This window comes from Tiliqua scincoides, chromosome 5, assembly GCF_035046505.1.
Source record: "Tiliqua scincoides isolate rTilSci1 chromosome 5, rTilSci1.hap2, whole genome shotgun sequence".
NCBI classification, from domain to species: Eukaryota; Metazoa; Chordata; class Lepidosauria; order Squamata; family Scincidae; genus Tiliqua; species Tiliqua scincoides.
Window position 1 is genome coordinate 101,063,394 of NC_089825.1, and position 22,962 is coordinate 101,086,355.

Below are 22,962 nucleotides of genomic sequence, written 5' to 3' on the forward strand. Positions count from 1 at the left end.
TTCAGCAGTGAAGTGAAGCTTCTTCCACCGCTGAGGATTCCTTGGTGCAGATGAAAAGGGAAGAAAGATGGATTCTTAGATGCTCAGGGGTGGGGGAATTAAATGCCCCTCTCTTGCCCCTCTCAGAATCAATATTTCCAAACTCTTTTCACTATTGCTACTGCTACTGGTTGAACTGCCTGTGTAGAAACCAGGGCAATGAGACATCCCTTCCTTTCATACAGAATACCAACTTCCTCTTTGTCTTTTCCCATGGCTTGAACTGTTCTGTTTCCTTTGCCTGCACAACAAAGCATTCCCACCCTGGTGCATCATTTACTCCACTCTGAGAATGTCTATTTGCTGTGAAGAGATGTTCACTAGGGACCCTGAGAAGCTGGGTCCCCCCAGGATGAATATCATGGTACAGGCCAGGTCAGCTGCCCCACATTGGCCTGAGAATGTTGCAACATTGGCCTGAGAATGTTGCAACTGTAGGCAACTCACACACATCCCACAACCTGAAAAGAACTCTGCCCTAATTTCCAGTTGCCCAGTGACTGGTAAGGGGGATGCAACAGAGCAACAAGCTCTGGCCTCTCTCATTGGTCAGAGGACTCAAAGTTCTTGGCTTGCTTTGTTCTATTATAAGCTGTATTGGAATTGCGGAAGATATTACCGAGGAGATAGGGTGTGGTGTCCACAGTGCCCCTTGCTCTAAGTGAATGCAGGATTAAGGTCCAGGTGGTAGCTGGAGGTGTGCTGCACAGCTGCAGCCACTAGAGGCTAAAGGAGATCCCTCAGGATATAAGGAGCACCTGAGGCAGAAAGGGTTTGGTGGGTTTTGAAGGAGTGCAGGTTGGAGGTAGGAAAGGAGACTGGCTTGGTTTATGGAATTGGGAATCAGACTGGATTGTGACTGGACTTTGGCTTTGGACTTTGATTTGGATACCTTGACTGATTGGACTGACCTACCTAGAACCTGACTTTGGATAGTAACTTGGCTTATTGGCAACTCTGATTGATTGGACTGGTTTACAAGGCCCAGTGGCTTTAAATTTGGCAAAACAATTGGTACCAGGAGTGGGGTACAAGCCCAAGGCAAGTAGTATCCCCTTGTCTAACAAGAGAGCAAGCAAATGGATCTCTGGCAGATCTGGGAGGCCCTGGACCTTGCTATATGGAAAGCAAATGCTCCTGTCCTATTATGGAATGTCTGGGCTACTTTGAGCATTCTTTGGACCATTTTCCAGATGGTGCAGTATATGGGAGGACTCATTAAATATGGCATCCTTTCCCTGAAAAGGCTCAGGGGGTCAGGTGGGGAGGATGTGGAGAAGAGAATTCTGAGAGAGGAAGTTGCCAAGTTAAAAGGGCTAATTTGCATTGAAAGAGAGAAAAATCTCACATATGTGAAGGCCTTTGCAAATGCCCACAAAGATATAAAGGCTGCAGAGAGCCTGTATAAGGCACAGGCAGGACGCCTGGTTGAACTGAAGTGCTGGTCTGGACTAGAGATAAAGGGGTGGAGCTGCAGGAGCAGCAAAGAGGGCCTCTTTGACTCTTTTCAGGCTGGCAGATTGGGAAGTACTGTGTTTGTGGCCAATTTGAAGTACAAAGTTGGCTGGAAGAAACTGAAGGATGTGTTCAGCATGGCCGGTGTGGTTGTCCGTGCAGACATTTTTAAAGACAAAGATGGCAGAAGTCGAGGGATCGGCACTGTGACTTTTGAGCAAGTAATTGAAGCTGTCCAGGCCATCTCCATGTTCAATGGACAGTTGCTGTTTGGTAGACAGATGCAGGTGAAGATGGATGTACGAGCCTTACCAAACAGAAACTGCTCCCCTCCAAAGCAACCCCAGCAGCTTCCTCATGGACTTGGGGGCATTGGTATGGGGCTGGGACCAGGAGGGAGACCTATTAATGCAAACCACTTGACCAAGGGCCTAGGGATAGGCAACTTGGGACCCAGAACAACGGGTATGGAAGGCTTGGATTTTAGGATGAACAAAATGGGAGGAATGGAAGGCCCTTTCCATGGCATGGAGAGTTTGGGCCATTATCCTCCTAGAATGGGGCTTGGCAGGATGAATAAAATGGGCTTTGCTGCTGGAAGGGGGTTTGAAAGAGACTCCCCAAGAAATAGCATGGGAATGCCTTGTAGTTTTGGGGATGCCCTAGAGAGGGGAACAGATGGAAGTGGAGGAGCCAGCATGCCTGCAATTAATAGGATGGCCTCTGGACTTAATTGCAGGACCACTGGGATTGATAGGCTGCCCTCTGGGATGGGGCATGATATAGACCAAATGGGCACCAGAATGGATTGGACTGTATGGGAGCTTCAGCAACCGGTATGGAAAAGATGAAACAGACCAAGGGGTGGATGGTCCAAGAAAAAAGAGCAATTGATCAAGGGAACCACTGTGACACCAAGGGGTGGATTGTATTGGAATTGCGGAAGATATTACCGAGGAGATAGGGTGTGGTGTCCACAGTGCCCCTTGCTCTAAGTGAATGCAGGATTAAGGTCCAGGTGGTAGCTGGAGGTGTGCTGCACAGCTGCAGCCACTAGAGGCTAAAGGAGATCCCTCAGGATATAAGGAGCACCTGAGGCAGAAAGGGTTTGGTGGGTTTTGAAGGAGTGCAGGTTGGAGGTAGGAAAGGAGACTGGCTTGGTTTATGGAATTGGGAATCAGACTGGATTGTGACTGGACTTTGGCTTTGGACTTTGATTTGGATACCTTGACTGATTGGACTGACCTACCTAGAACCTGACTTTGGATAGTAACTTGGCTTATTGGCAACTCTGATTGATTGGACTGGTTTACAAGGCCCAGTGGCTTTAAATTTGGCAAAACATAAGCTGCCAGGGGGATCATTTTGATTGAAAGGCCAGGTATAAAGCTGAAAATAATGAACCACTCCCCAGTCTCTATAGAAGAGATATTTCACCTTCGTTCATATGTGATGATCCTCTCAGCCAGGAGGGTGAGTACAGACTCAGATCTGAGCAGGGCATCTGAGCAGGGCAGGAGAAGACAGAGAAGATGAGAGGTGGCACCCAGTGGAGTCCAATAGGGTCGCTCAGCCTCCCCACCCCCTGCACTTTTCTTTCCTCCAAATGTCACCATTCCCTGACATTTTGTCAGTCACACCTCCTCCAAATTGAATTACTGTTCCACAGTTAATGTTCTTGAAATCGCATTCAGCAGTTTTGTTACAAATGGAGCGTGAGACCAAAAAAGGAGTGTGAAAGGCACTTGGTGAGGCTTTTTCCAATCTTGACCTCATGGTTAGTGTACGATTCCTTGTGGTCCTGGCAGTGGCAGGCCCAGCAGCTACCAACCTATCATTGGGGCCTCTCTTCCTGGAGATGACGGAACTGGAAGCACTTGCACATTTGAGACAGCCCCCCTCCCAATTTTGATGGTAAACTACTGCGGGGGAAAAACCCTCATCTTCCTTGCAGATACTTACAGGATTTGTGGCTTTTGTGCCACAAAATCTCCTGTGCTCTTTCCTCCAAAATAAACTGAGTGAGGGCAGATTTGCCATCAAATCTTTTCACTACTCAAGAAAATGGGGAGCCCATCATAGCAAAGAAGTCTCTTTTGCCACTACCATGCCTCATCTGGTGGGATTCTGAAGATGCCCACAAAGGAAAAGATTGGCTGCCTTGAAGCATTCAATCTGGTCCTGAGTATCAGGTAATTTCTCAGGTAGCCTCCCCTGGCTGGCCAGAGACAACTTCCTAAGATTGCCTGAAGTAGCAGAGACGCTTAGGACACAGAAGCCATTAATAAATCCTTCTTAGATCTTTCAATATGTTATCACCTTTCAATCAGTATAGATAGGAGGAAGAGAATAATAAAAATGCACCCTCTCCTGATCCTCAGAACCAACATAATTACTAATACCTTTACACAATAACGAATAAGATCACTAATTTGTCTTCCCTCCCTCTTCCTCTCACTAATTCTCTTTATAATAGTAAAGATGAAAAATGCAAAAATTTGGGTAACTGAGGAGCACTTACTAGTCTAGTCTGGTCTGATCTGATCTGGTCTGGTTTTTCTGGTCTGGCGAGGGCAATGTTCTGACAGTTGAAACAAGAGACTATGATGTCAGAGTGTGATGACCCTCTTGTGACATCACACTGCCAGGAAACCCGTGCATAATCATTAGTCTAGCACATTGGTTCCTAAACTGGTGGGTTAAGACCCTTCAGGGAAACCAGAAAAGGAATGGCTCAGAAATCAGCAGCAGCACAATCGGGGAGTGGAGGGTTTTTTCAAGTTACTTGGGGATCGCTATGGCTCTCTGGATGGTCCGGGGAACCTGTGACCCTCTCTGCAGCCCTCCCTAAGGCTTCAGACTCCTGAAAAAAGGGGAAAAAATGCACCTGGTTTCGCAATGAAAACAGGAAGTGGGTTTTTTTCTTTTTACAGGACTTTGAAGCCTCCAGAGAGCCATGGCAACCCCCAGGTAAGTTGGAAATCCTGAAATCCTTCCCTCATCCTGATTGTGCTGCTGCCTCCTGCCTCTCCCCCCTCCCCCTCCCCTCTCCAGCAAATACTTACAGGGTTCCCAAAGCCCTGGCAGGACTTTGGGAACCACTGATCCAGCACTCCATTTTGCACAGTGACCAGTCAAAGGCATCTGGGAATCCCAGAAACAAGGTGTCAAGGCAACAGCAAGTGTATTCAGTGGCCTCTGAACTGAGAGGTTCCACTTGGCTATCATGATTAGTAGCCATTGCTAGACCTTCACCATGAAATTGTCCCCTTTTAAAGCCATCAAACTGGTACCCATCACCATTTTCTGTAGCAGCAAATGCCAGAAGATAATTTTATTTCTTGTCTGTTATTAATTTTATAACCTCTCTGAATTCCCTGTTTACAACTAACTACAGTTAGTTTGTTGCCTGTAACCTATCCTGTTAGTTGGTTATAACTTCTTGGTTGCTTCTCTTCTTCTATCTAATTAACCTCCTTGTTAGCTTTTAGTTTCCTGTACTGTAGTGCAGGCTGTATAACAAAGTCTGAAACTTTCTTGTATTAAAGTCGTCACCAACTCAACTTAGCTTTGTGTGGAACTGATCAATTGAGTCAGCTCTAACAATTTCATCATCCTGAATAACTTGCAATAATCTCTCTGAATTCCCTGTTAACAACTAACATTCTCTAGTATTCTCTAGGAGGGGGGTATTGGCCAGAAAGTCCCCCTCTTCCTTGTCTGATAGTCTGGCCTGGTGGCATCAGACATATTCTACCAAGGCTTTTCCCCATTTAACTGTGAGTCCAAAAAGGGAAAATGTAGGGAGTGAGCATGCTAACCACTAGGCACAGCTTCCCTGGGTAAGCCTGCAGTACCTTGGGGAGTCCCCTTTTCTTCCCTGACAGCATAAATTAAAAACCCCAGTCATGTTCCCCCTCCACGCAGGTTCTCTTTTTTTTCTTTCTAAATTAAGAGACTTTAGTTTAGTCGTTAGTTTCCTCAGAGGCAGGGTGCTCCAGCCCTTTGATTATTTTATTTGCCTTTTTCGGCATCATCTCCAAGTCTGCAATTATCCTTTCTGAGATGTGGAGACCAGAACAGTACACAGCATTCTGACTATGGCTGTACCATACCTAAGGGTATTGCAATACTGGCAGTCTAGTTTTGAAACCTTTTCCTAAGAAATCTCTAGTATGGAACATGCCTTCTTCACAGCATCCTTTGCACATGATCAATTTAATCATTGAGATATCCACTTTGACCCCCAATTATTTTTCTTCCATAGTCAGCGCCCGTTTGGACCCCATCAGTGTACATATAGAATTTTGATTTTTTTTTTCCCCCAATGTGAGTCACTCACCCAGTTTGGAGAGGTTTGTTTGAGCTCTTTACAGTCAGCTTGAGATTTCTGTGGGAGAAGTAACAGCAGGTGAGTAGAGATACACCAGGGTATAGTTGCAAAGGGTACAGTTTGTTGCCTGTAACCTATCTTGTTAGTTGGTGATAACTTGTTGGTTGCTTCTCTTCTTTGATCTAATTCACCTCCTTATTAGCTTTTGGTTTCCTGTACTGTAGTACAAGCTGTGTTACAAAGCCTGAAGCTTTCTTGTTGTATTAAAGTCCTCACCAACACAACTTTGCTTTGTGTGGGACTGATCAATTGAGTCAGCTCTAACAATGTCATTATCCTGAATAATCTTGAAGGATCACTTGCAATAACCTCTCTGAATTCCCTGTTAACAGCTAACATAACATGCACTCACAGCAAATCTGAACAGTAAATCACCAGCTCTGGTCTTTGTGGTCTGGTGAGGGCAATGTTCTGATCAACTGACAGTTGGTCTGTGTCAGTTAGGGGCTGACATAGGGACTATGGGACTATGATGTCAGAGTGTGATGTCACAGGAGGGCCATAAACCTTATGGGCAGCTTCATATAAAGCATATTTTTAGCTGCCCATAAGGTTTATATGAAGCTTCATATAAGGCCGCAATGTCTGAATTTTTCTTCTAAAAAAGTGATAACCCCGGCAAAAGAAAGGCATCAGATAAAATTTCTTTAAGCAGAACGTCCTGATCTGATTGAAAACATGCTCTGAGCCAAAACTTTAAAAATCTTATCCAAGCCACACTTCCAGCCTTTGCTGACCCCCTTCAGGGCAAATTGCATAAGTGACACAACACGGAAGACCAAGGACCTTGTATGAAAAAGCCATCTGTACCTGCTCCATTGTGTTGCTGAGAGCTGACATCCAAATCAGGATGCCGTATAAGAGTTGGGTGGGAGCTTTCACATTAAAATTCTGTAACACAGCTGAAATATATGCCTTACACCATGCACAGAAAAAGTGAGAGATGGCCTGAACAGAGCTTTGCTGAAGCAACCATTTCCTGTGATGTATAGCCCAAGAATGTCTATAGCGAAAAAAACACCTAAATATGAGGTGTTTAAATTCCTCGTATTTAAATTCCTTTACCTGCAATATGGTATTGCCTTTAAAGTGCCAAGAGAAAAGCTTTCAAGACTTTGATAAGTCAAAGATGATAGTTTTTGGTATGTCTTGGAGGCTTTTATCTTGGCGCTTTAAAGGAAGGCGCTTTACCCTGATGAAGCTTTTGTGACTGCCCCCCCCCCACAGGATGCAGCACACACCCCATTTCTGGAGGGGGGGCAAAACACTAAGTTTCTTCAGGCTCCTGGCCACTGATGTAAATTGGTCCCTGCTCCTCACCTTCAGCCCCTTCATGGATCACTGCCTTGTCATGGCAAAGGGGCTTGGGTAACTCAGTGAGACTATGAACTATGCCGTGTAGGGACACCCAAGATGGGCAGGTCATAGCAGAGAGCTCTGACTAAACGTGATCCACTGGAGAAGGAAATGGCAACCCACTCCAGTATCCTTGCCAAGAAAACCTATGGACTTTTGTATCGAAAGGCTAAAAGATACGATGCTGGAAGATGAGCCCCTCAGGTCAGAATATGGTACTGGGGAAGAGTGGAGGACAATTACAAGTAGCCCCAGAAAGAATGAAGGAGCTGGGTCAAAACTGAAAGGTCGCTCAGCTGCGGATGTGTCTGGAAGTGAAAGGAAAGCCCGACGCTGTAAAGAACAATATTGCTTAGGAAGCTGGAACGTGAGATCTATGGATTGAGGTAAGCTGGATGTGGTCCAACATGAGATGGCAAGATTGAATATTGACATCTTGGGAATTAGTGAACTAAAATGGACGAATTTAATTCAGATGAACATTATATTTACTACTGTGGACAAGAATCCCACAGAAGAAATGGAGTAGCCCTCACTGTGAACAAAAGACTGGGAAAAGCAAATGGCAAATAGAAGGGGAAGAAATGGAAGCCATGACAGAGTTTATCTTCTTGGGCTCCAAGATCACTGCAGACGGAGATTGCAGCCATGAAACTAAAAGATGCTTGCTTCTTGTAGGAAAGCTATGGTAAGCCTAGACGACTTAATGAAAAGCCGAGACATCACCTTGTTGACAAAGATCCGTATAGTCAAAGCTATGGTTTTCCCAGTTGTAATGTATGGCTGTGAGAGCTGGACCATAAGGAGGGCTGAGTGCCAAAGAACAGACGCTTTCGAATTATGGTGTTGGAAAAGACTTTTGAGAGTCCCCTGGACTGCAAGGAGATCAAAGCAGTCAGTCCTACAGGAAATCAATCCTGACTGTTCATTGGAAGGACAGATGATGAAACTGAAGCTTAAATACTTTGGTCATCTCATGAGAAGGGAGGACTCCTTAGAAAAGACCCTGATTCTGGGAAAAATTGAAGGCAAAAGGAGAAGGAAACGACAGAGGATGAGTGTCATGGAGGCAATGAACATGAATTTGGACAAACTCCTGAAGTTAGTGGTAGACAGGGGGGCCTGGCATGCTGTAGTTCATAGAGCTGTCAGTTAACAACAACCTCACTTTCAGAGCCAGTTAAGGCTGCAAAAGCACGACTGGCTCTAAAGGTGAGGAGGAGTGGCCAATTTACATCAGTGGCCAGGTACCTGAAGAAACTTAAGAACATAAGAACAGCCCCACTGGATCAGGCCATAGGCCCATCTAGTCCAGCTTCCTGTATCTCACAGCGGCCCACCAAATGCCCCAGGGAGCACACCAGATAACAAGAGACCTCATCCTGGTGCGCTCCCTTGCATCTGGCATTCTGACTTAACCCATTTCTAAAATCAGGAGGTTGCGCATACACATCATGGCTTGTACCCCATAATGGATTTTTCCTCCAGAAACTCGTCCAATCCCCTTTTACAGGCGTCTAGGCTAGACGCCAGCACCACATCCTGTGGCAAGGAGTTCCACAGACCGACCACGCGCTGAGTAAAGAAATATTTTCTTTTGTCTGTCCTAACCCGCCCAACACTCAATTTGAGTGGATGTCCCCTGGTTCTGGTATTATGTGAGAGTGTAAAGAGCATCTCCCTATCAACTCTGTCCATCACCTGCATAATTTTGTATGTCTCAATCATGTCCCCCCTCAAGCGTCTCTTTTCTAGGCTGAAGAGGCCCAAACGCCGTAGCCTTTCCTCATAAGGAAGGTGCCCCAGCCCCGTAATCAGCTTAGTCACTCTCTTTTGCACCTTTTCCATTTCCACTATGTCTTTTTTGAGATGCGGCGACCAGAACTGGACACAATACTCCAGGTGTGGCCTTACCATCGATTTGTACAACGACATTATAATACTAACCGTTTTGTTCTCAATACCCTTCCTAATGATCCCAAGCATAGAATTGGCCTTCTTCACTGCCGACGCACATTGGGTCGACACTTTCATCGACCTGTCCACCACCACCCCAAGATCTCTCTCCTGATCTGTCACAGACAGCTCAGAACCCATCAGCCTATATCTAAAGTTTTGATTTTTTGCCCCAATGTGCATGACTTTACACTTACTGACATTGAAGCGCATCTGCCATTTTGCTGCCCATTCTGCCAGTCTGGAGAGATCCTTCTGGAGCTCCTCACAATCACTTCTGGTCTTTACCACTCGGAAAAGTTTGGTGTCGTCTGCAAACTTAGCCACTTCACTGCTCAACCCTGTCTCCAGGTCATTTATGAAAAGGTTGAAAAGCACCGGTCCCAGGACAGATCCTTGGGGCACACCGCTTTTCACCTTTCTCCTTTGTGAAAATTGCCCATTGACACCCACTCTCTGCTTCCTGGCCTCCAACCAGTTCTCAATCCACGAGAGGACCTGTCCTCTAATTCCCTGACTGTGGAGTTTTTTCAGTAGCCTTTGGTGAGGGACCGTGTCAAACGCCTTCTGAAAGTCCAGATATATAATGTCCACGGGTTCTCCCGCATCCACATGCCTGTTGACCTTTTCAAAGAATTCTATAAGGTTTGTGAGGCAAGACTTACCCTTACAGAAGCCATGCTGACTCTCCCTCAGCAAGGCCTGTTCGTCTATGTGTTTTGAGATCCTATCTTTGATGAGGCATTCCACCATCTTACCCGGTATGGATGTTAGGCTGACCGGCCTATAGTTTCCCGGGTCCCCCCTCTTTCCCTTTTTAAAAATAGGCGTGACATTTGCTATCCTCCAATCTTCTGGCACTGTGGCCGTTTTGAGGGACAAGTTGCATACCTTAGTCAAGAGATCTGCAACTTCATTCTTCAATTCCTTAATAACCCTTGGGTGTATGCCATCAGGGCCCGGTGACTTATTGATCTTTAATTTATCAATGAGGTCTGAAACATCTTCTCTTTTAACCTCTATCTGACTTAACTCCTCGGTTAGGAGGGGCCGTTCGGGCAGCAGTATCTGCCCGAGGTCTTCTGCCGTGAAGACAGATGCAAAGAACTCATTTAATTTCTCTGCCATCTCTAAGTCTCCTTTTATCTCCCCTTTCCCTCCCTCACCATCCAGAGGGCCAACCGCTTCTCTGGCGGGTTTCCTGCTTCTAACATATTTGAAGAAGCTTTTATTATTCCCCTTAATGTTGCCGGCCATGCGTTCCTCATAGTCTCGCTTGGTGCTTTGCCTCCCTTCCAGGAACAGGGTGTGTGCTGCATCCTGTGGGGGGAGGTGCCAGTCACAGAAGCGTCCTCAAGGTAAGGGAATCCCGATCACCCCATTAAAGAGGTGGTTGGAATTTGTTTGGCCCTGGCCAGGACACTCTGAGAGTCCAGCCCCTCCCCAAGGGGGAGGTGAAGGGGGCTGGGTCTAGCAGCCACGGCGGACCTGTTAAAAGGGGACGAGACCCAGCCCTCTTCCTCCTTGTGCACGTGGGCACCGTGGGAATAACAACAGGTCCGGAGTTCCAGCACACACTTTCGAGTTCCAGCACACTACTGGTTTTGCATACTTGTGGTAAGGTAAGGGAGTGGGGCAATTTTTGGGGGCTTTTCCCTTCCTTGGGTGGTTTGCCAGTTTCATCCCCCCCCCACGCACTGCCCAATCTCCAGCTTTTTCCCACGTGCCCGCAGACCCAGACCCCACATTTTTCTGGTGCCCGCAGACCCAGCCCGAGCAGAGGTTTTTTAGTACTTCCCTTGATTAAGCCCCCCCCCCCCGTTACCCTCGGTGCCCTCAGGTGTGGGGAGCATCTCCGGGCTGCCTGACCCAAATCTTAGATGGGGGCCGGGCCGTGCCCCTTGCCCAGCATGCATGACGCATGGGTGGGGTGGGTCCAAGCAGTCGGGTGTGGGCTGGCCATTCCGTTGTGGGTTGGGGGGCCGCTGTGGGGGCCTGCTGCCCCGGTCACGGGAGTAGTGGGGGCCGGTAGCCGGTGGAGCTAGCCCTGGACTTTGGGAGGGCCGGCGCCCACGGAGCCGCCTCCGGGCTCGGGCCTCCACGCCGCTCGGCGGCAGCCCGATGCGGGGCCTCGCCGGTGGGGCTGCGGGCATTCAGGGGGGCTTGTGGCCCTGGAGCAGGTGGGGCAGCCACCTCGGGGGGAGCCGGGTGGCAGCTGCCATCTTGGGGAGGGCCTCTTCTGCCTCTTCCCTCTGGCGCTTCTGCGCATGCTCGAGGTGGGCACCATCTTGGGATGGTCTTACCTTGTGCATGCGCAAATCGGGGCGCTGGCTTGCGCATGCACGGCCGGTGCCATGTTTGGGAGGGTTTCCACCTAGTCGATTGGGGCGCCATGTTTGGAGGGTCGCCCCCCTTCGCGTCTGCGCATCAGGGCGCCGGCGCCGGCTTTGCACGTGCGCGGCCGGCGCCATGTTGGGAAGGACCTCCTGTGGCCCCTGCAGGCGCCATCTTGGAAAGGTTTGCCCCCTTCCTGCGCATGCCTGGCGTGGTGCTGCAGCGGCCCGGACCGGGGCCGGTGTGGGCGCTGGTCACGGCGCGATCGGGGCTGGGGAGGAGGTAGGCTGGATGCCTGGCTTGGCCTCCCCCCTCACTTGAGCTGCCTGCCCAGTGAGGCGCGGGGGTCGGCCCCCTCGGGGCGTGTGGCCGGCTGGCTGGCTGGGCCTCCCCCCTACTTGAGCTGCCCTGCTAGGGTGCAGGGCGATTGGTGCCTGGGGGAGGGCTGGACCCCCTTTCGCATGCTTGGCAGGGTGGGGGGGCGGCCCCCTCAGAAAACATGGCCAGATAGCATGGCCCGCCCCCCCAGGGGGGAGCTGAGTACCTCTCCTTGCTGGATGGGGTTCCTTCAGGGTGTCCTATTGGGGGGGTTTTCCCTCATTTGGGGCTCGTGGAGGCTGCGCTCCCATGGCTACTAAAGGTGGCGTGGTTTCTGTGGGGGGTGCCCCCCCCACGGAGCTGTTTGGGCTCTGGTTTGTTTTCATGCTTCCAGGTGCAGTAGGAGGGTGGTGTCCGGCTGGGGGGGTCTGAGGGGTGTTATCACAAGCCCCCCCTCATGGCCTTATGGTTCGGACGAGCAATTGCTGCTCATGTGGGTTCATGCACGAGAGTTTATAAGGCATTGACCACCTGTCTTCATCACTTCAGTCTTTCTGTCAACATGCGTAGGTCTCAGCATAGAGCCAACTGCAAAGCGCCCACTGCTGCGGTGCCTGCCGGGAGCACGGGGGCTTCCACGGTGGGGCAGGTGGTCCCCACACCGGGGCCAGATGGCATAGCTGCGCATGTCATGACATTGCAAGGGGAGATGGCGCCTTCATCAGGTGCTCCCCGAGTGGGGGGCAATGCCCCGCCCGAGAAGCGGGCATGCTCCTCCCTGTCCAATATCCTGCAAGGGATTTTGGACAGGCTTACAGCCTTGGAGGGTTGCAGGCCAGCGGCAGCGGCGATGCCAGTGGTGGAGGCGAGGCCTGCCGCAGGCGCAGCTTTGACCCCGGCGAGGGAATCTCCAGAGGCCTCTGCAGACAAAGATGCAGCAGCGGTTACATCTGCATATGTTGCAGTTCTCAACCCCAACATGGGGGCCCGGGCCAACATGGGTGAGTATGAAGGGAGAGGCTTGGCGGGAGTTGCGGAAGTCTGGGGAGGTTGTGCTGTGCCGAACAACCAGTGCAACCCTGGGCACCCAGGGGCTGTAAGTGAGGGCCCAGAAGGGCAACCAGGATTGCCTCAACCCTCGCACGTCCTGGTTGTGGGGGAGTCTCCGCAGCCCCGCTGCCTCTCAGTTTCCACACAGCTGATGGAGGGCAGGCAACTGGCCTCCCCGCGGGGAGGGGCCACCCAACAGGCTGCATATCAGCAGGGAGGTACAGCGCCGGCGGCTCTTCCCCAACAAGCAGGGGCTGTGTTACATTCAGGCCCCTTTCAGGTGCAGGATGGCGCCCAAGCAGCGAGCGCGCAGCTGGCTGCGGGGGGTACAGGGCCAGGCGAGCTCCCACTGGCACAAGGGGAGGCTTAATCGGCGCTGCAGCTGGCCAATGCAGCCCAAGCCTGGCATGCTGGGCAGCCTACGCAGAGCGGGGCTGGGCTGGCGGCTGGCGCATGGCTGCTAGCGGCGTCAGCTTCCAAGGCGGTGGTGCAAGGGGCTCCCCCCTTCCTCCTATGCCATATGGGGAGGAGGCTCTTCCACTTGGGGACCATCTGGCCCCGGCAGTTAAAGAAAAGATATGGAAGGGTGAGTATGTAGACCTTTTCAGTCTTCTCCACAGGGAGCCAGAGCCGGACATCAGGCCAGGAGCGTGCTCTAGGGAGCATCAGACAATACGTAAGCCTAAAATCGATCAGAATTGGACGAATTGGCTAGCAGGGTTTACCATCTACATGGGGGTAGTACTGCAGAGAGATTTGGCTAAGGGCCCAGCACTAGCAAAGTACCTGGACTTGATTCACAGGGCTTTTAGGGGTTACTCGGATTCAGGTTGGTTGGCCTATGATGAGCAGTTCTGCATGCACATGGGAAATAACCCGCAGCTTTCCTGGGAAAGGAAGACTTCAGAGCTGTGGATGCAACTCGTGATGGCGGGTGGTGCTGCTGGGGGTGAGCGCTCGGACAGCGGCCACCTGATTGCCAGGAGCAGTAGTTCACACCCGGCAGGGCCGCCTCAGGCGGGAGCGCCAGGACGATGGGTTCAACCCTCACGTATCTGCTACGAGTATGCCTCCTCGGGGCACTGTTCTAGATCAAGTTGTGCATTCCTGCACAACTGTGGACTGTGCGGTGCAGACCACCCGCTCACCTCCTGCCCGAGGGGTTACTGGGACAGGAGATCTAGGCGCTGAGGCTCAGGCCAGGAGAAGGGAGGAGGTGCTGGTGACGCATCCAGCTCCAAAGGGGCCAAGTCCGATTAGGATGCCAATGATGGCTGGGCTGCTGCGGGAGTACCCTGATCGCGCTGCAGCAGCATTCCAGCGAGAGAGTTTTCACTCTGGGTTTCCGTATCCGCTTGCCACACCCCAAGGGCAGGAGCTTAGCTCAAACCTGAAGTCAGTCATGGGCACGGAGGACATAGTCAAGAGTATGATTGCCAAGGGGTGGGTCTGGGTGTGAGTTTTCTGTCCCCTTTTCCTACTCTGCGGCAGCAGTTTTGGTCTGGTGGCTGAGCAGAAGGCTGTTGGTAGAATGATACACAGGAATGGTCCTGTTTGATTTTCCCCCTGCCTGACCTTAAGGTTCTCCGCTGGGGGTGGCGGCTAAGAAGGTCCCTGGGGAATACCGCCTCATTCACCATTGTCTTGCCCCACGGGGACATCAATGAACTGTGGCATTCCCGACCAGTAGTGCACGGGCCAGCTCAGTGGCTCTGGCTTTCCTGGCATTCCCCCAATCTGTGGGGGAGCAGCATTAAAGGGGATGCCTTGCTATAACCTCCGCTTCATCTTGCAGGACGCTGTGGTGGCATGGGGCGCAAATTAAGTTGCAGCAGCATCAGAAGGGATGCCTCACATTAACATCTCTGCTTTCATATTGTAGGACACTGTGGTAGCCCGGTACACGTGTTAAGCTGCGGCCACTCCATTGTCTTTGGGCCCGCAAGAGGGTGGCTGCAACCCTCTTCCGATTGCGTCTGGGCCTCAGCCCGGCAGTGCAGGCTGCTTGGCTAGCCAAGAGGGGGATGAGATGGGGCCAGCTGCTGCCTGCGTGGATGGAGTTCCTGAATGACAGCCTCCCAATGGAAGTTTTGGCACTCCTCCTGAGCAAGAATGGCCGTTGTGGGATGTCCGGACTGGCTCTGATGAGCAGAGCCTGTGGGGTCATCACCACCCGTAGGGGTGGGCTGCCGGATACCACCTGGTCTGATGGTGGCAGTGTGGTAATGCATCTGGCAATTGTGTTCTCGCTACCTTACCTGTACAGGAGCGAGTGGTGTTCATTTGTTGGAAAAAGGCGCAGGCATCGTTCTTAAGGACCTGCAGGATGGCATTAAGTCACTTCTGCCCCTGTTTGGGAGTGGGGGGGGTCAAGCGCTAGGCTGACCCCTCCTTGTGGCAGGTGGTGCGGGTTAGGAGGTGTGAATGGGACTCTGGCATGCACCTTCAGGCGGCATAGGCGGGGCAGAACCCTATTTCAGTCCTCAGGGGCTTGGCGGCACGAGGAAGTGGACGGGGCCCTGGCCGGGACCGCAGGGCGCACCTCAGAGGCTCAGCGGCTCGAGGTGGCGCAGTCTACGGTCCGGCTGCCTTCCCCTTAAGGGATAGACATGGATGAGACGCGCCGTCCCAGCAGCGGGGCGCGACTCGGAGTCGGGTGCATGCCCACTTGGGGGCAGAGGTTTCTGGTACCGCCCAGAGGTCCCTCCCCGCACCACAGGGGCTTTTGCTGCCTCGGATGCTGCAGGTCTCAGCCTCTGCTTCTCTTGGTAACATGAAATAAAGTTGCCCTTTCTCCCATATCTGTTGTCTCGAGTGTTCATTGGACAGTGCGGAAACAATGTCTGTTACCTTGAGGTTGCATTGTGGCTGCATCGGTATCAGAAAGTTAGACAGGATTCGGTGCTATATCTGTTACTAGCCTTGACATAAGCTTTAGGTTCCGTCCACTGCGGAGGGGCTGTAGAAAATTGGTACAAGGCATGGTTTGCATTGATCACCACTTACTTTCAGGTCAGGAAAAGGCTCAATTGCTAAATTTCCATATGTTGTTGAAGGCAAAGGAACTGGGACCATTTTTGTTCTCATTTTCAGTGATGTTATCGTAATTACCTTGTCTTCAGAAACCTAGTCAGAAATTTCCACTTTCATAACCAATTAATCTCTTGTATGCTTCTGAGGCTAACAGTATCCCATGGCAAGAATTGTCCCAGTGGGATACTATATGTTTTTAAAGTGGAAGCGAAGGATGAATATTCCCAATTTATACAGAGAAGCTACTCTCTTTCTTCTTCTGCTTCTTCTTTGTATGATCTGATACTGCACTCAGGGCTAGCTTGTGAACCACAGTGTGATGAAAGAGGCATCACCACAAGATCTTGTGCATCCACTGGACTTTGGCAGGTTCCTTGCTTTAAAAAGTAATCCACCCCAAAGGGGGTCAGATACCCCCAACTGGAAGAGAATGACTGCCCATGCATAACACAATCTGCTCATTTACTGTGTACTTTCCATTTTTCTCTGGGGGGAAGGTCATTCTGAGGATTAAAGAGCCTGAATTCCTGGAAAGACACCTCAGTGTATTAGAGCTGTCAGTTCTTTCCCTGCACCCTTCTCTGGAACATCCATGCATGATTTTCAAGGTGAGTGCAAACTACATGTAGGGCCCAATCCTTTCCAACTTTCCAGCATTGATCAACCTCAGTACAGCCCTGAGGAGGAGGCCTTCATGACTGTCCCTTGAGGAGGCCTCAATGAATGTCCCTCCACTGCTGTGCACACCCTGTTAGCATAGCTGCATCAGTGTTGGAATGTTGGATAGGATTGGGTCCTTAGAGTATTCTAGAAGTGTGTGTGTGTGTGTGTGTGTGTGTGTGTGTGTGTGTGTGTAAAATTAAGAGAGACGGGGAGCTAGACTTAGAAGACAGAAATTGAGGACAAGATTGAAGGGAACAAAGACAAGGTCAGTTGCAAAGAAAAGCTAGAGAAAAAAAAAATGACCAGTGAATTGAAAGTCAGATTTGGAATATATAACGTATCAGAAGCTTTGAGAAAAATGTCATACAGAAAGGTTTGGAAAGGCAAAAACATCACCACACAGTGGTGCAGCTAGCGAGGGACGTCCCTGTTGCCACCCAAAGGGCCGTGACACCAATAGTGACCAAAATCACTAAAGTCGTGGTTGTTAGTAATTATGCCAACATGTTATATACCATTTGATGTGTAGTTTACAACAAAATGCAGTGAAACAAACCAGACTGAAATATCTCCATTCTATGGCCAAAAAACCAGAACACAAAAATGCAACTATCTTACGTAACAAAAAGTACAATTTCCTTAACTCAAAACGGACTAGTGAGACTGACTGTTCAAAGAGCCAATAAATTCTTATGACAAAGCATGGAACCAATAAGGTGAACCTGAGGTGGGGTGACACCATGGGTGGTTTCAGTGTTTTTGTTTGGGGGGGGGGGGTACAAGCACTACCTTAACTCCAGAGCCCAGGTCAACCAGGCCAGTAGACCTGGGTTCCTGGTTGAACTTCAGCCAGACTTGGAGCCCAGATCTACCTGCCTAGTAGACCTGGACTCCCATCCCAACTGCCCTCTGGAGCCCTCTTCTATGCAGATAGACCTGGGCTCCCATCTGGACATCGAGCCCAGATCTACCTGTTGGATAGAACTGGACTCCCATTCGGATTGGCCTCTGGAGCCACCTCTTCTAGGCAGGTGTTTGTGTTTGGGGTGAGGGAGCATGAGCACTACCTTAACTCCAGAGTCCAGGTCAACCAGGCTAACTGGGAAAAGAGGCAGGTTTTAAAGGGGTGCTCTCTTACATTTAGTAGGGGGACAGCAAGTGTACCGCTTCTCACCAGCATAGTGTCTTTTCTTGTAGCTGTTGCTGGTGTCTCTTCCATATTTTTTTTAAATTAGCCCATTGGGGACAGGGAATCATTTATTGATATATTTTACTGTGCAAATTGCACTGTGAACTACTCCTACTGAAAAGTGATATATACATATCCATCATCATCATCTCCTCTAATTTCCATCATTATCTGTTTACTTCCTCAACTGCTAGACTAGGTTGGCCAACCATGGAAATCCCCCACTTCCACAATTGTACAAACTGCTGGAAATATCTTTTCTTCCTTCTTTGGCATTCCAAAGCAAGCAGAGGGAGACTCCAGTACTTGCATTCCTCTTTAGAAGGATAACATTTGAATGGACAATCCAGTCGGGCAACACATTCTCAACCATTCATCCAGTAGTGGCAGAATCCCCTGCAGTTTAACAAATCATCAGGATAATGTAATACCTGTTAATCTATGACTTTTCATCTGGGTTTTTAAACAGGTATGCACAGAAAGTAAAATCTCAACATTACATCAATGACTTTACTGATCAGTTTTTTTTTAAAGACCTTTTTTGTAAACAGCATAGATAAATACCAATGGTTTGTTTCTTTGTTTTGCAACTTGTTTGCCCTAATCCATTTCTTTTCATGGAGGGCTTCTCCCTCAAAGCCATCTTGTAGAAGGTCTCATGAACACTCCTGAGAAGAGCAAAGTGCATAATACCTCAGTTACATACAAAATGTATGTCTTTGAATATTATTACCATGTTGATGTTGATGATGATGACGATGCACAACTACATGAAACACATTCAACATTGAACAAGAAAATTGAAAACGTCCTTGACAAGTTGAGTACATGATGATGATGATGTTGATGATTTCAGCAGAGAAACTAGAAGGATTAATTTAAAAAAAAAACATTATTTAGACATCAGGCACTGCTTGCTTATGCTTTCATGCTAGAGTGCATAGAATCTTGTAGGAATTGAAATCATATTCCTCGCTGTAACTGATTCCTCATTATTTTTTCATTTTTCTTTTTCTGGAAACAATGACCAAGTATTTATGGAAATTGATGAAAGCATTTATTTCCTGTTTTCTGTTTGGATAGCAATGGAGAACTGGACAGAGATTGAAGAGTTCGTCCTCCTCGGTCTAACACACGACCCAAAGCTGCAAAACCTTCTCTTCACCCCTTTTCTGCTGCTCTACGTGGCCTGTTTGCTGGGAAATGGGGCCATTTTGACTGTCGTTGTAGCTGAGCCAAGGCTCCATACGCCCATGTACTTTTTCCTAGGAAACCTTTCTTGTCTGGATATCTGTTTCTCTACAGTGGCAAATCCCAGAATGCTGAGAGGATTCCTAATGGAGAATCAGGCTATTTCCTTTATCGGGTGCCTGACGCAAATGCATTTTTTCCACTTTTGGGGAAGTAGTGAGGCCATGCTTCTGGGCGTCATGGCGTATGACCGTTATGTCGCCATCTGCAATCCTCTGCATTACAGCATCATTATGAGCAAATGGGCTTGCCTGAGACTAGCTATGGCCACCTGGGGTGCTGGTTTCTTCTATGCCCTGATGAACACAGTGATGACTTCGCGACTATGGTTCTGTGGCCCCAAGCAGGTCCAGCATTTTGTTTGTGATATCAAACCCCTGCTAAAATTGGCCTGCTGTAGCACTGCCTTCAACCTCACCCTCTTTAATGTGTTCACTGGTTTTATTGCTGTGGTATCCTTTTTCTGCACTTTCCTCTCCTACCTCTATATCATCTCCTTCCTCTTCTTCAAGTTCCGAACGTGGCAGAGCCGTTGGAAAGCCTTCTCTACCTGCGCTTCACACTTGACCGTTGTGATGCTCTACCTAATTCCAGCAATCTCAAACTATGTGCTTCCTTCTACCAGTGACTCCTATGGGAGAGACATGATCAACACCTTGCTCTACACTGTAGTCACCCCAATTTTAAACCCCTTAATCTACACCCTGAGAAATGAAGAGGTAAAATCATCACTGAAAAGAATTCTAGGCAGAAAACTGCTTCCTGGAAGGACATGAATTAATGCTCAGGGAATGGGTCAAATTACGAAAAAAAAACAGAAATGTAGCAGTGTTGGTTTTCAAGGTACCATCATATTTATGAACTGCCAAGAAACAGAATGAAGTGTGAACAGTCTTGACTGTGACTCTTATTCATTTTTTTTACAAAGCAATTTATTTATTTATTTATTTATTTATACAGGTATTTATATACCGCCTTTCTTTGGTCGTCAGATTTCTCCTCAGACTTTAATCCAAGGCGGTTTACATAGGCAGGCTGTTCTAAACCCCCGTAGGGATTTTTACAATTGACTAGTTCTAGTCTTTCATAGAACTCCTCCTTCCAGCTGGATTCCTTCCCCGTCTGGCCTCTCTCTGGCCCTTGTGTATCAGCATCTGAGTGAGTTCCATTCCCAGAACCCCCAAGGATGCTGAAAATCATGTTAAATAAAATCAATTTTTTTTGGAAAAAATTCCCTTTACTCAGTGTCCTTTCACTTAGCAGTTTAAAAATAGCCTTGCTTAGAGGGGCAGCAGACAAGCAATCGGTCCATCGACAGCTTAGTTTCCAAGGCAAGCAACCCCTCCTTTCCTCTGGAATAGGTGATAGAATGCAAAAAGAATGCAAAGGTGATAATCCCTTCCACGTGGCATTCTTTGGCAAGCTCCCGGGGGAAAGGAGGGGTTGCTTGCCTTGGAGTGAACTGAAACTAAGCTGTTGATTGATTGATTGCCTGCCTGCCTGCTTCCGCTCTCCCACATTACATAAGCATGACAAGGCTGTTTCTAAACCACTAAGGGTGCAATCCTAACCCCTTATGCCAGTGCTTTCCAAAGGGACATGTGCTGCATCCTGCAGTTGGGTGTCACTCACAGAGGCCTCCTCAAAGTAAGGGAATGTTTGTTCCCTTACCTCAGAGCTGCATTGCCCTTATGTCCGTGCTGGAAAGCACGGACATAAGGGGTTAGGATTGTGTCCTAAGTAAAGGGACATTTTTTTTGTTAACTTAAAGGGACCTTCTCATTGTGTTGAGATAAAATCAGGGATGAAAAATTAATGGATAATTAGATTATACCTGTAGGCTGTAATTCTGAATGCCATTTAGACAGGCAAACCTGACTTTGGATACAGACCTTTGGTTGAACTGGGGACAGCAAGAAAATAAAAACAAAACAAAACACAAAACAACTCACCCTGTTGTCTTGTTTTGCCTCTTCTGTTTGTTCACAGCTTCCTTGTATTGTGTGCACTGTGGTAGGGGAAGAATTATGCTCTTAGCATAATAACACTGTTTTGGACCTGCTACACCCTAAACGGGATGGCCTATCAATCTTCTCAATACTAAATAAAAGTCACCTGAAGCCACCCGTCCCTTTTGGTTGGATGGCTGCTTTTTTTTTACTTACATACAACTTGTATTCTGTCCGTAGCAGTCTTGTACAGCATTTCTCAATGTTTGTGCTCCGCTGCACAACTTTGCATGGTCCACCTATTGGAAGTACCACTGGAAGTCACTGGTGGTGACATCATCAAAAGTTACCTCTGGGGCGGGAGACCAGATGCGACATAATAAACACCAGAAAAATGTTCATGGTGGGCAGGAGGACTTTTCTGAGCATGGAAGAAAGCATGCCTTAAAGCTCTGCCTGTTGAGCCATGGCTGCTATTGCTGTTTGTCACATCTTGTTACTGGTCTCACTGCCAGGTGGCAGGGGTCCCACAGGTACTACTGGACAAAACCTTAAGTACCACTTGTGCTACCTGTACCACTGGTTGAGAAACACTGGTTTAGTGCATTTTCTTCCTTCTATGGATGGTGGAGTGCAAAGAATTTGGGTAAGGAGGGAAGGGCCAGGGTAGGGATAATATGATTGACAGATGTGAGCTGTCAGTGAGGCAGAAAGCAACTGCATTTAAGCTGCTCATTGATCTGTCCTTTTCTTCAGATCAGTGTTATTCATGGGTAGCAACAATAAAAATGAATAAACTGTTTTCTCTGATTTGTGTGCCTTCTTTCTTGGGGTACACATTCCCAGGAGCTCTGAATATTTTGAATGTATTAATTCTTTGAACTAATTCATTCTTTTCCATTCCATTGTTCCTAAAGTAGCCATTCCTCCTCATTCATTCTCCTTGACTTTTGCCTGTGTGTGATGCATTCATATTTTTTTTTTAAAAAAATCTCTCAATGTATTTCCAGGACTCTGTATGTTGCCAGATCCATTCTGCCACTTCCTAGTTCAACTGCACCATCCCAGACCATTTGCCATCTCCATGCCTGCACTAGTTCTGTTTTGACTGAGCACTTCTACTCCCATATTCAAGAATACTGTATTACATGTTCCCAGTCAATGGTGAATTCTGTTACCACACATACTCAAGTATACATGTCAATGCTAGTACATGTGCTCCTCAACTGACATCAACTCGATCTCCATTTGACACACATTCTAAGGCTTCTGTGGTCATAGCTATCTTTAAAATTAAAATAATCTGGGTTTTGGACCAAATCTCACATACCTAATATTCCACCCATTTCTGTGATGGGCGTTCTCAAAGGGTGGGAGATCAAAGACACTCCAATCATCTTATATACATCAGGATACTTATATACTGAGAACAAGGCTGAACTGCTCACTTGTGACTTACTAACAAGACATATTACTTTCTCATGACATTGATTTGCCCATTCTGCACTCACTCATCTGGATTTAAAGGGGAATCTGACTCTTCTACCATCCTCTGCTCTCCCATATTCTTAAAATGCAGAATTCTTGTCCTAGTAAGTCACAAGTGAGCAATTCAGCCTTGTTCTTGGTATACAGGCAGCCTGCATTATCCACAGTTTTGGAAACCACGGATTTGATCATTAAAGGGTTCTGAACCTGCAGGTGGGTCCAACCTGTACCCTCTGGAGGCAACGGGAGACTCCCCGGCTCTCAGAAGAATGTCTGAGGCCTCCAGAAGACCAGAAATCATGATGTCTGGTTTTTGGTCAAAAGAAAGGAAGGCCTCAGAAAAGTAGGCCTCAGAAGGTCTTCCAGACATGACCGGAACTCAGCTCTGGTCAGGTTTGGAGGGTCTGGGGGCACAAAATCTGCAGGTTCAATCATCAGCAGTTTTCAGTATCCATGGGGGTTCCAGGAACATCTACTGAGGAACTGAG

The 22,962-nt window shown here is 48.5% G+C and overlaps 1 protein-coding gene across 1 annotated transcript; it reads left to right on the top strand.

The window, feature by feature from the left end:
- The first annotated feature begins 18,871 nt into the window (after positions 1 to 18,871).
- Positions 18,872 to 19,813, top strand: LOC136652647 (olfactory receptor 12D2-like). Its single transcript, XM_066629573.1, has one exon. The coding sequence runs from the start codon at positions 18,872 to 18,874 to the stop codon at positions 19,811 to 19,813; it is 942 nt and encodes a 313-aa protein (XP_066485670.1).
- The last annotated feature ends 3,149 nt before the right edge of the window (positions 19,814 to 22,962 follow it).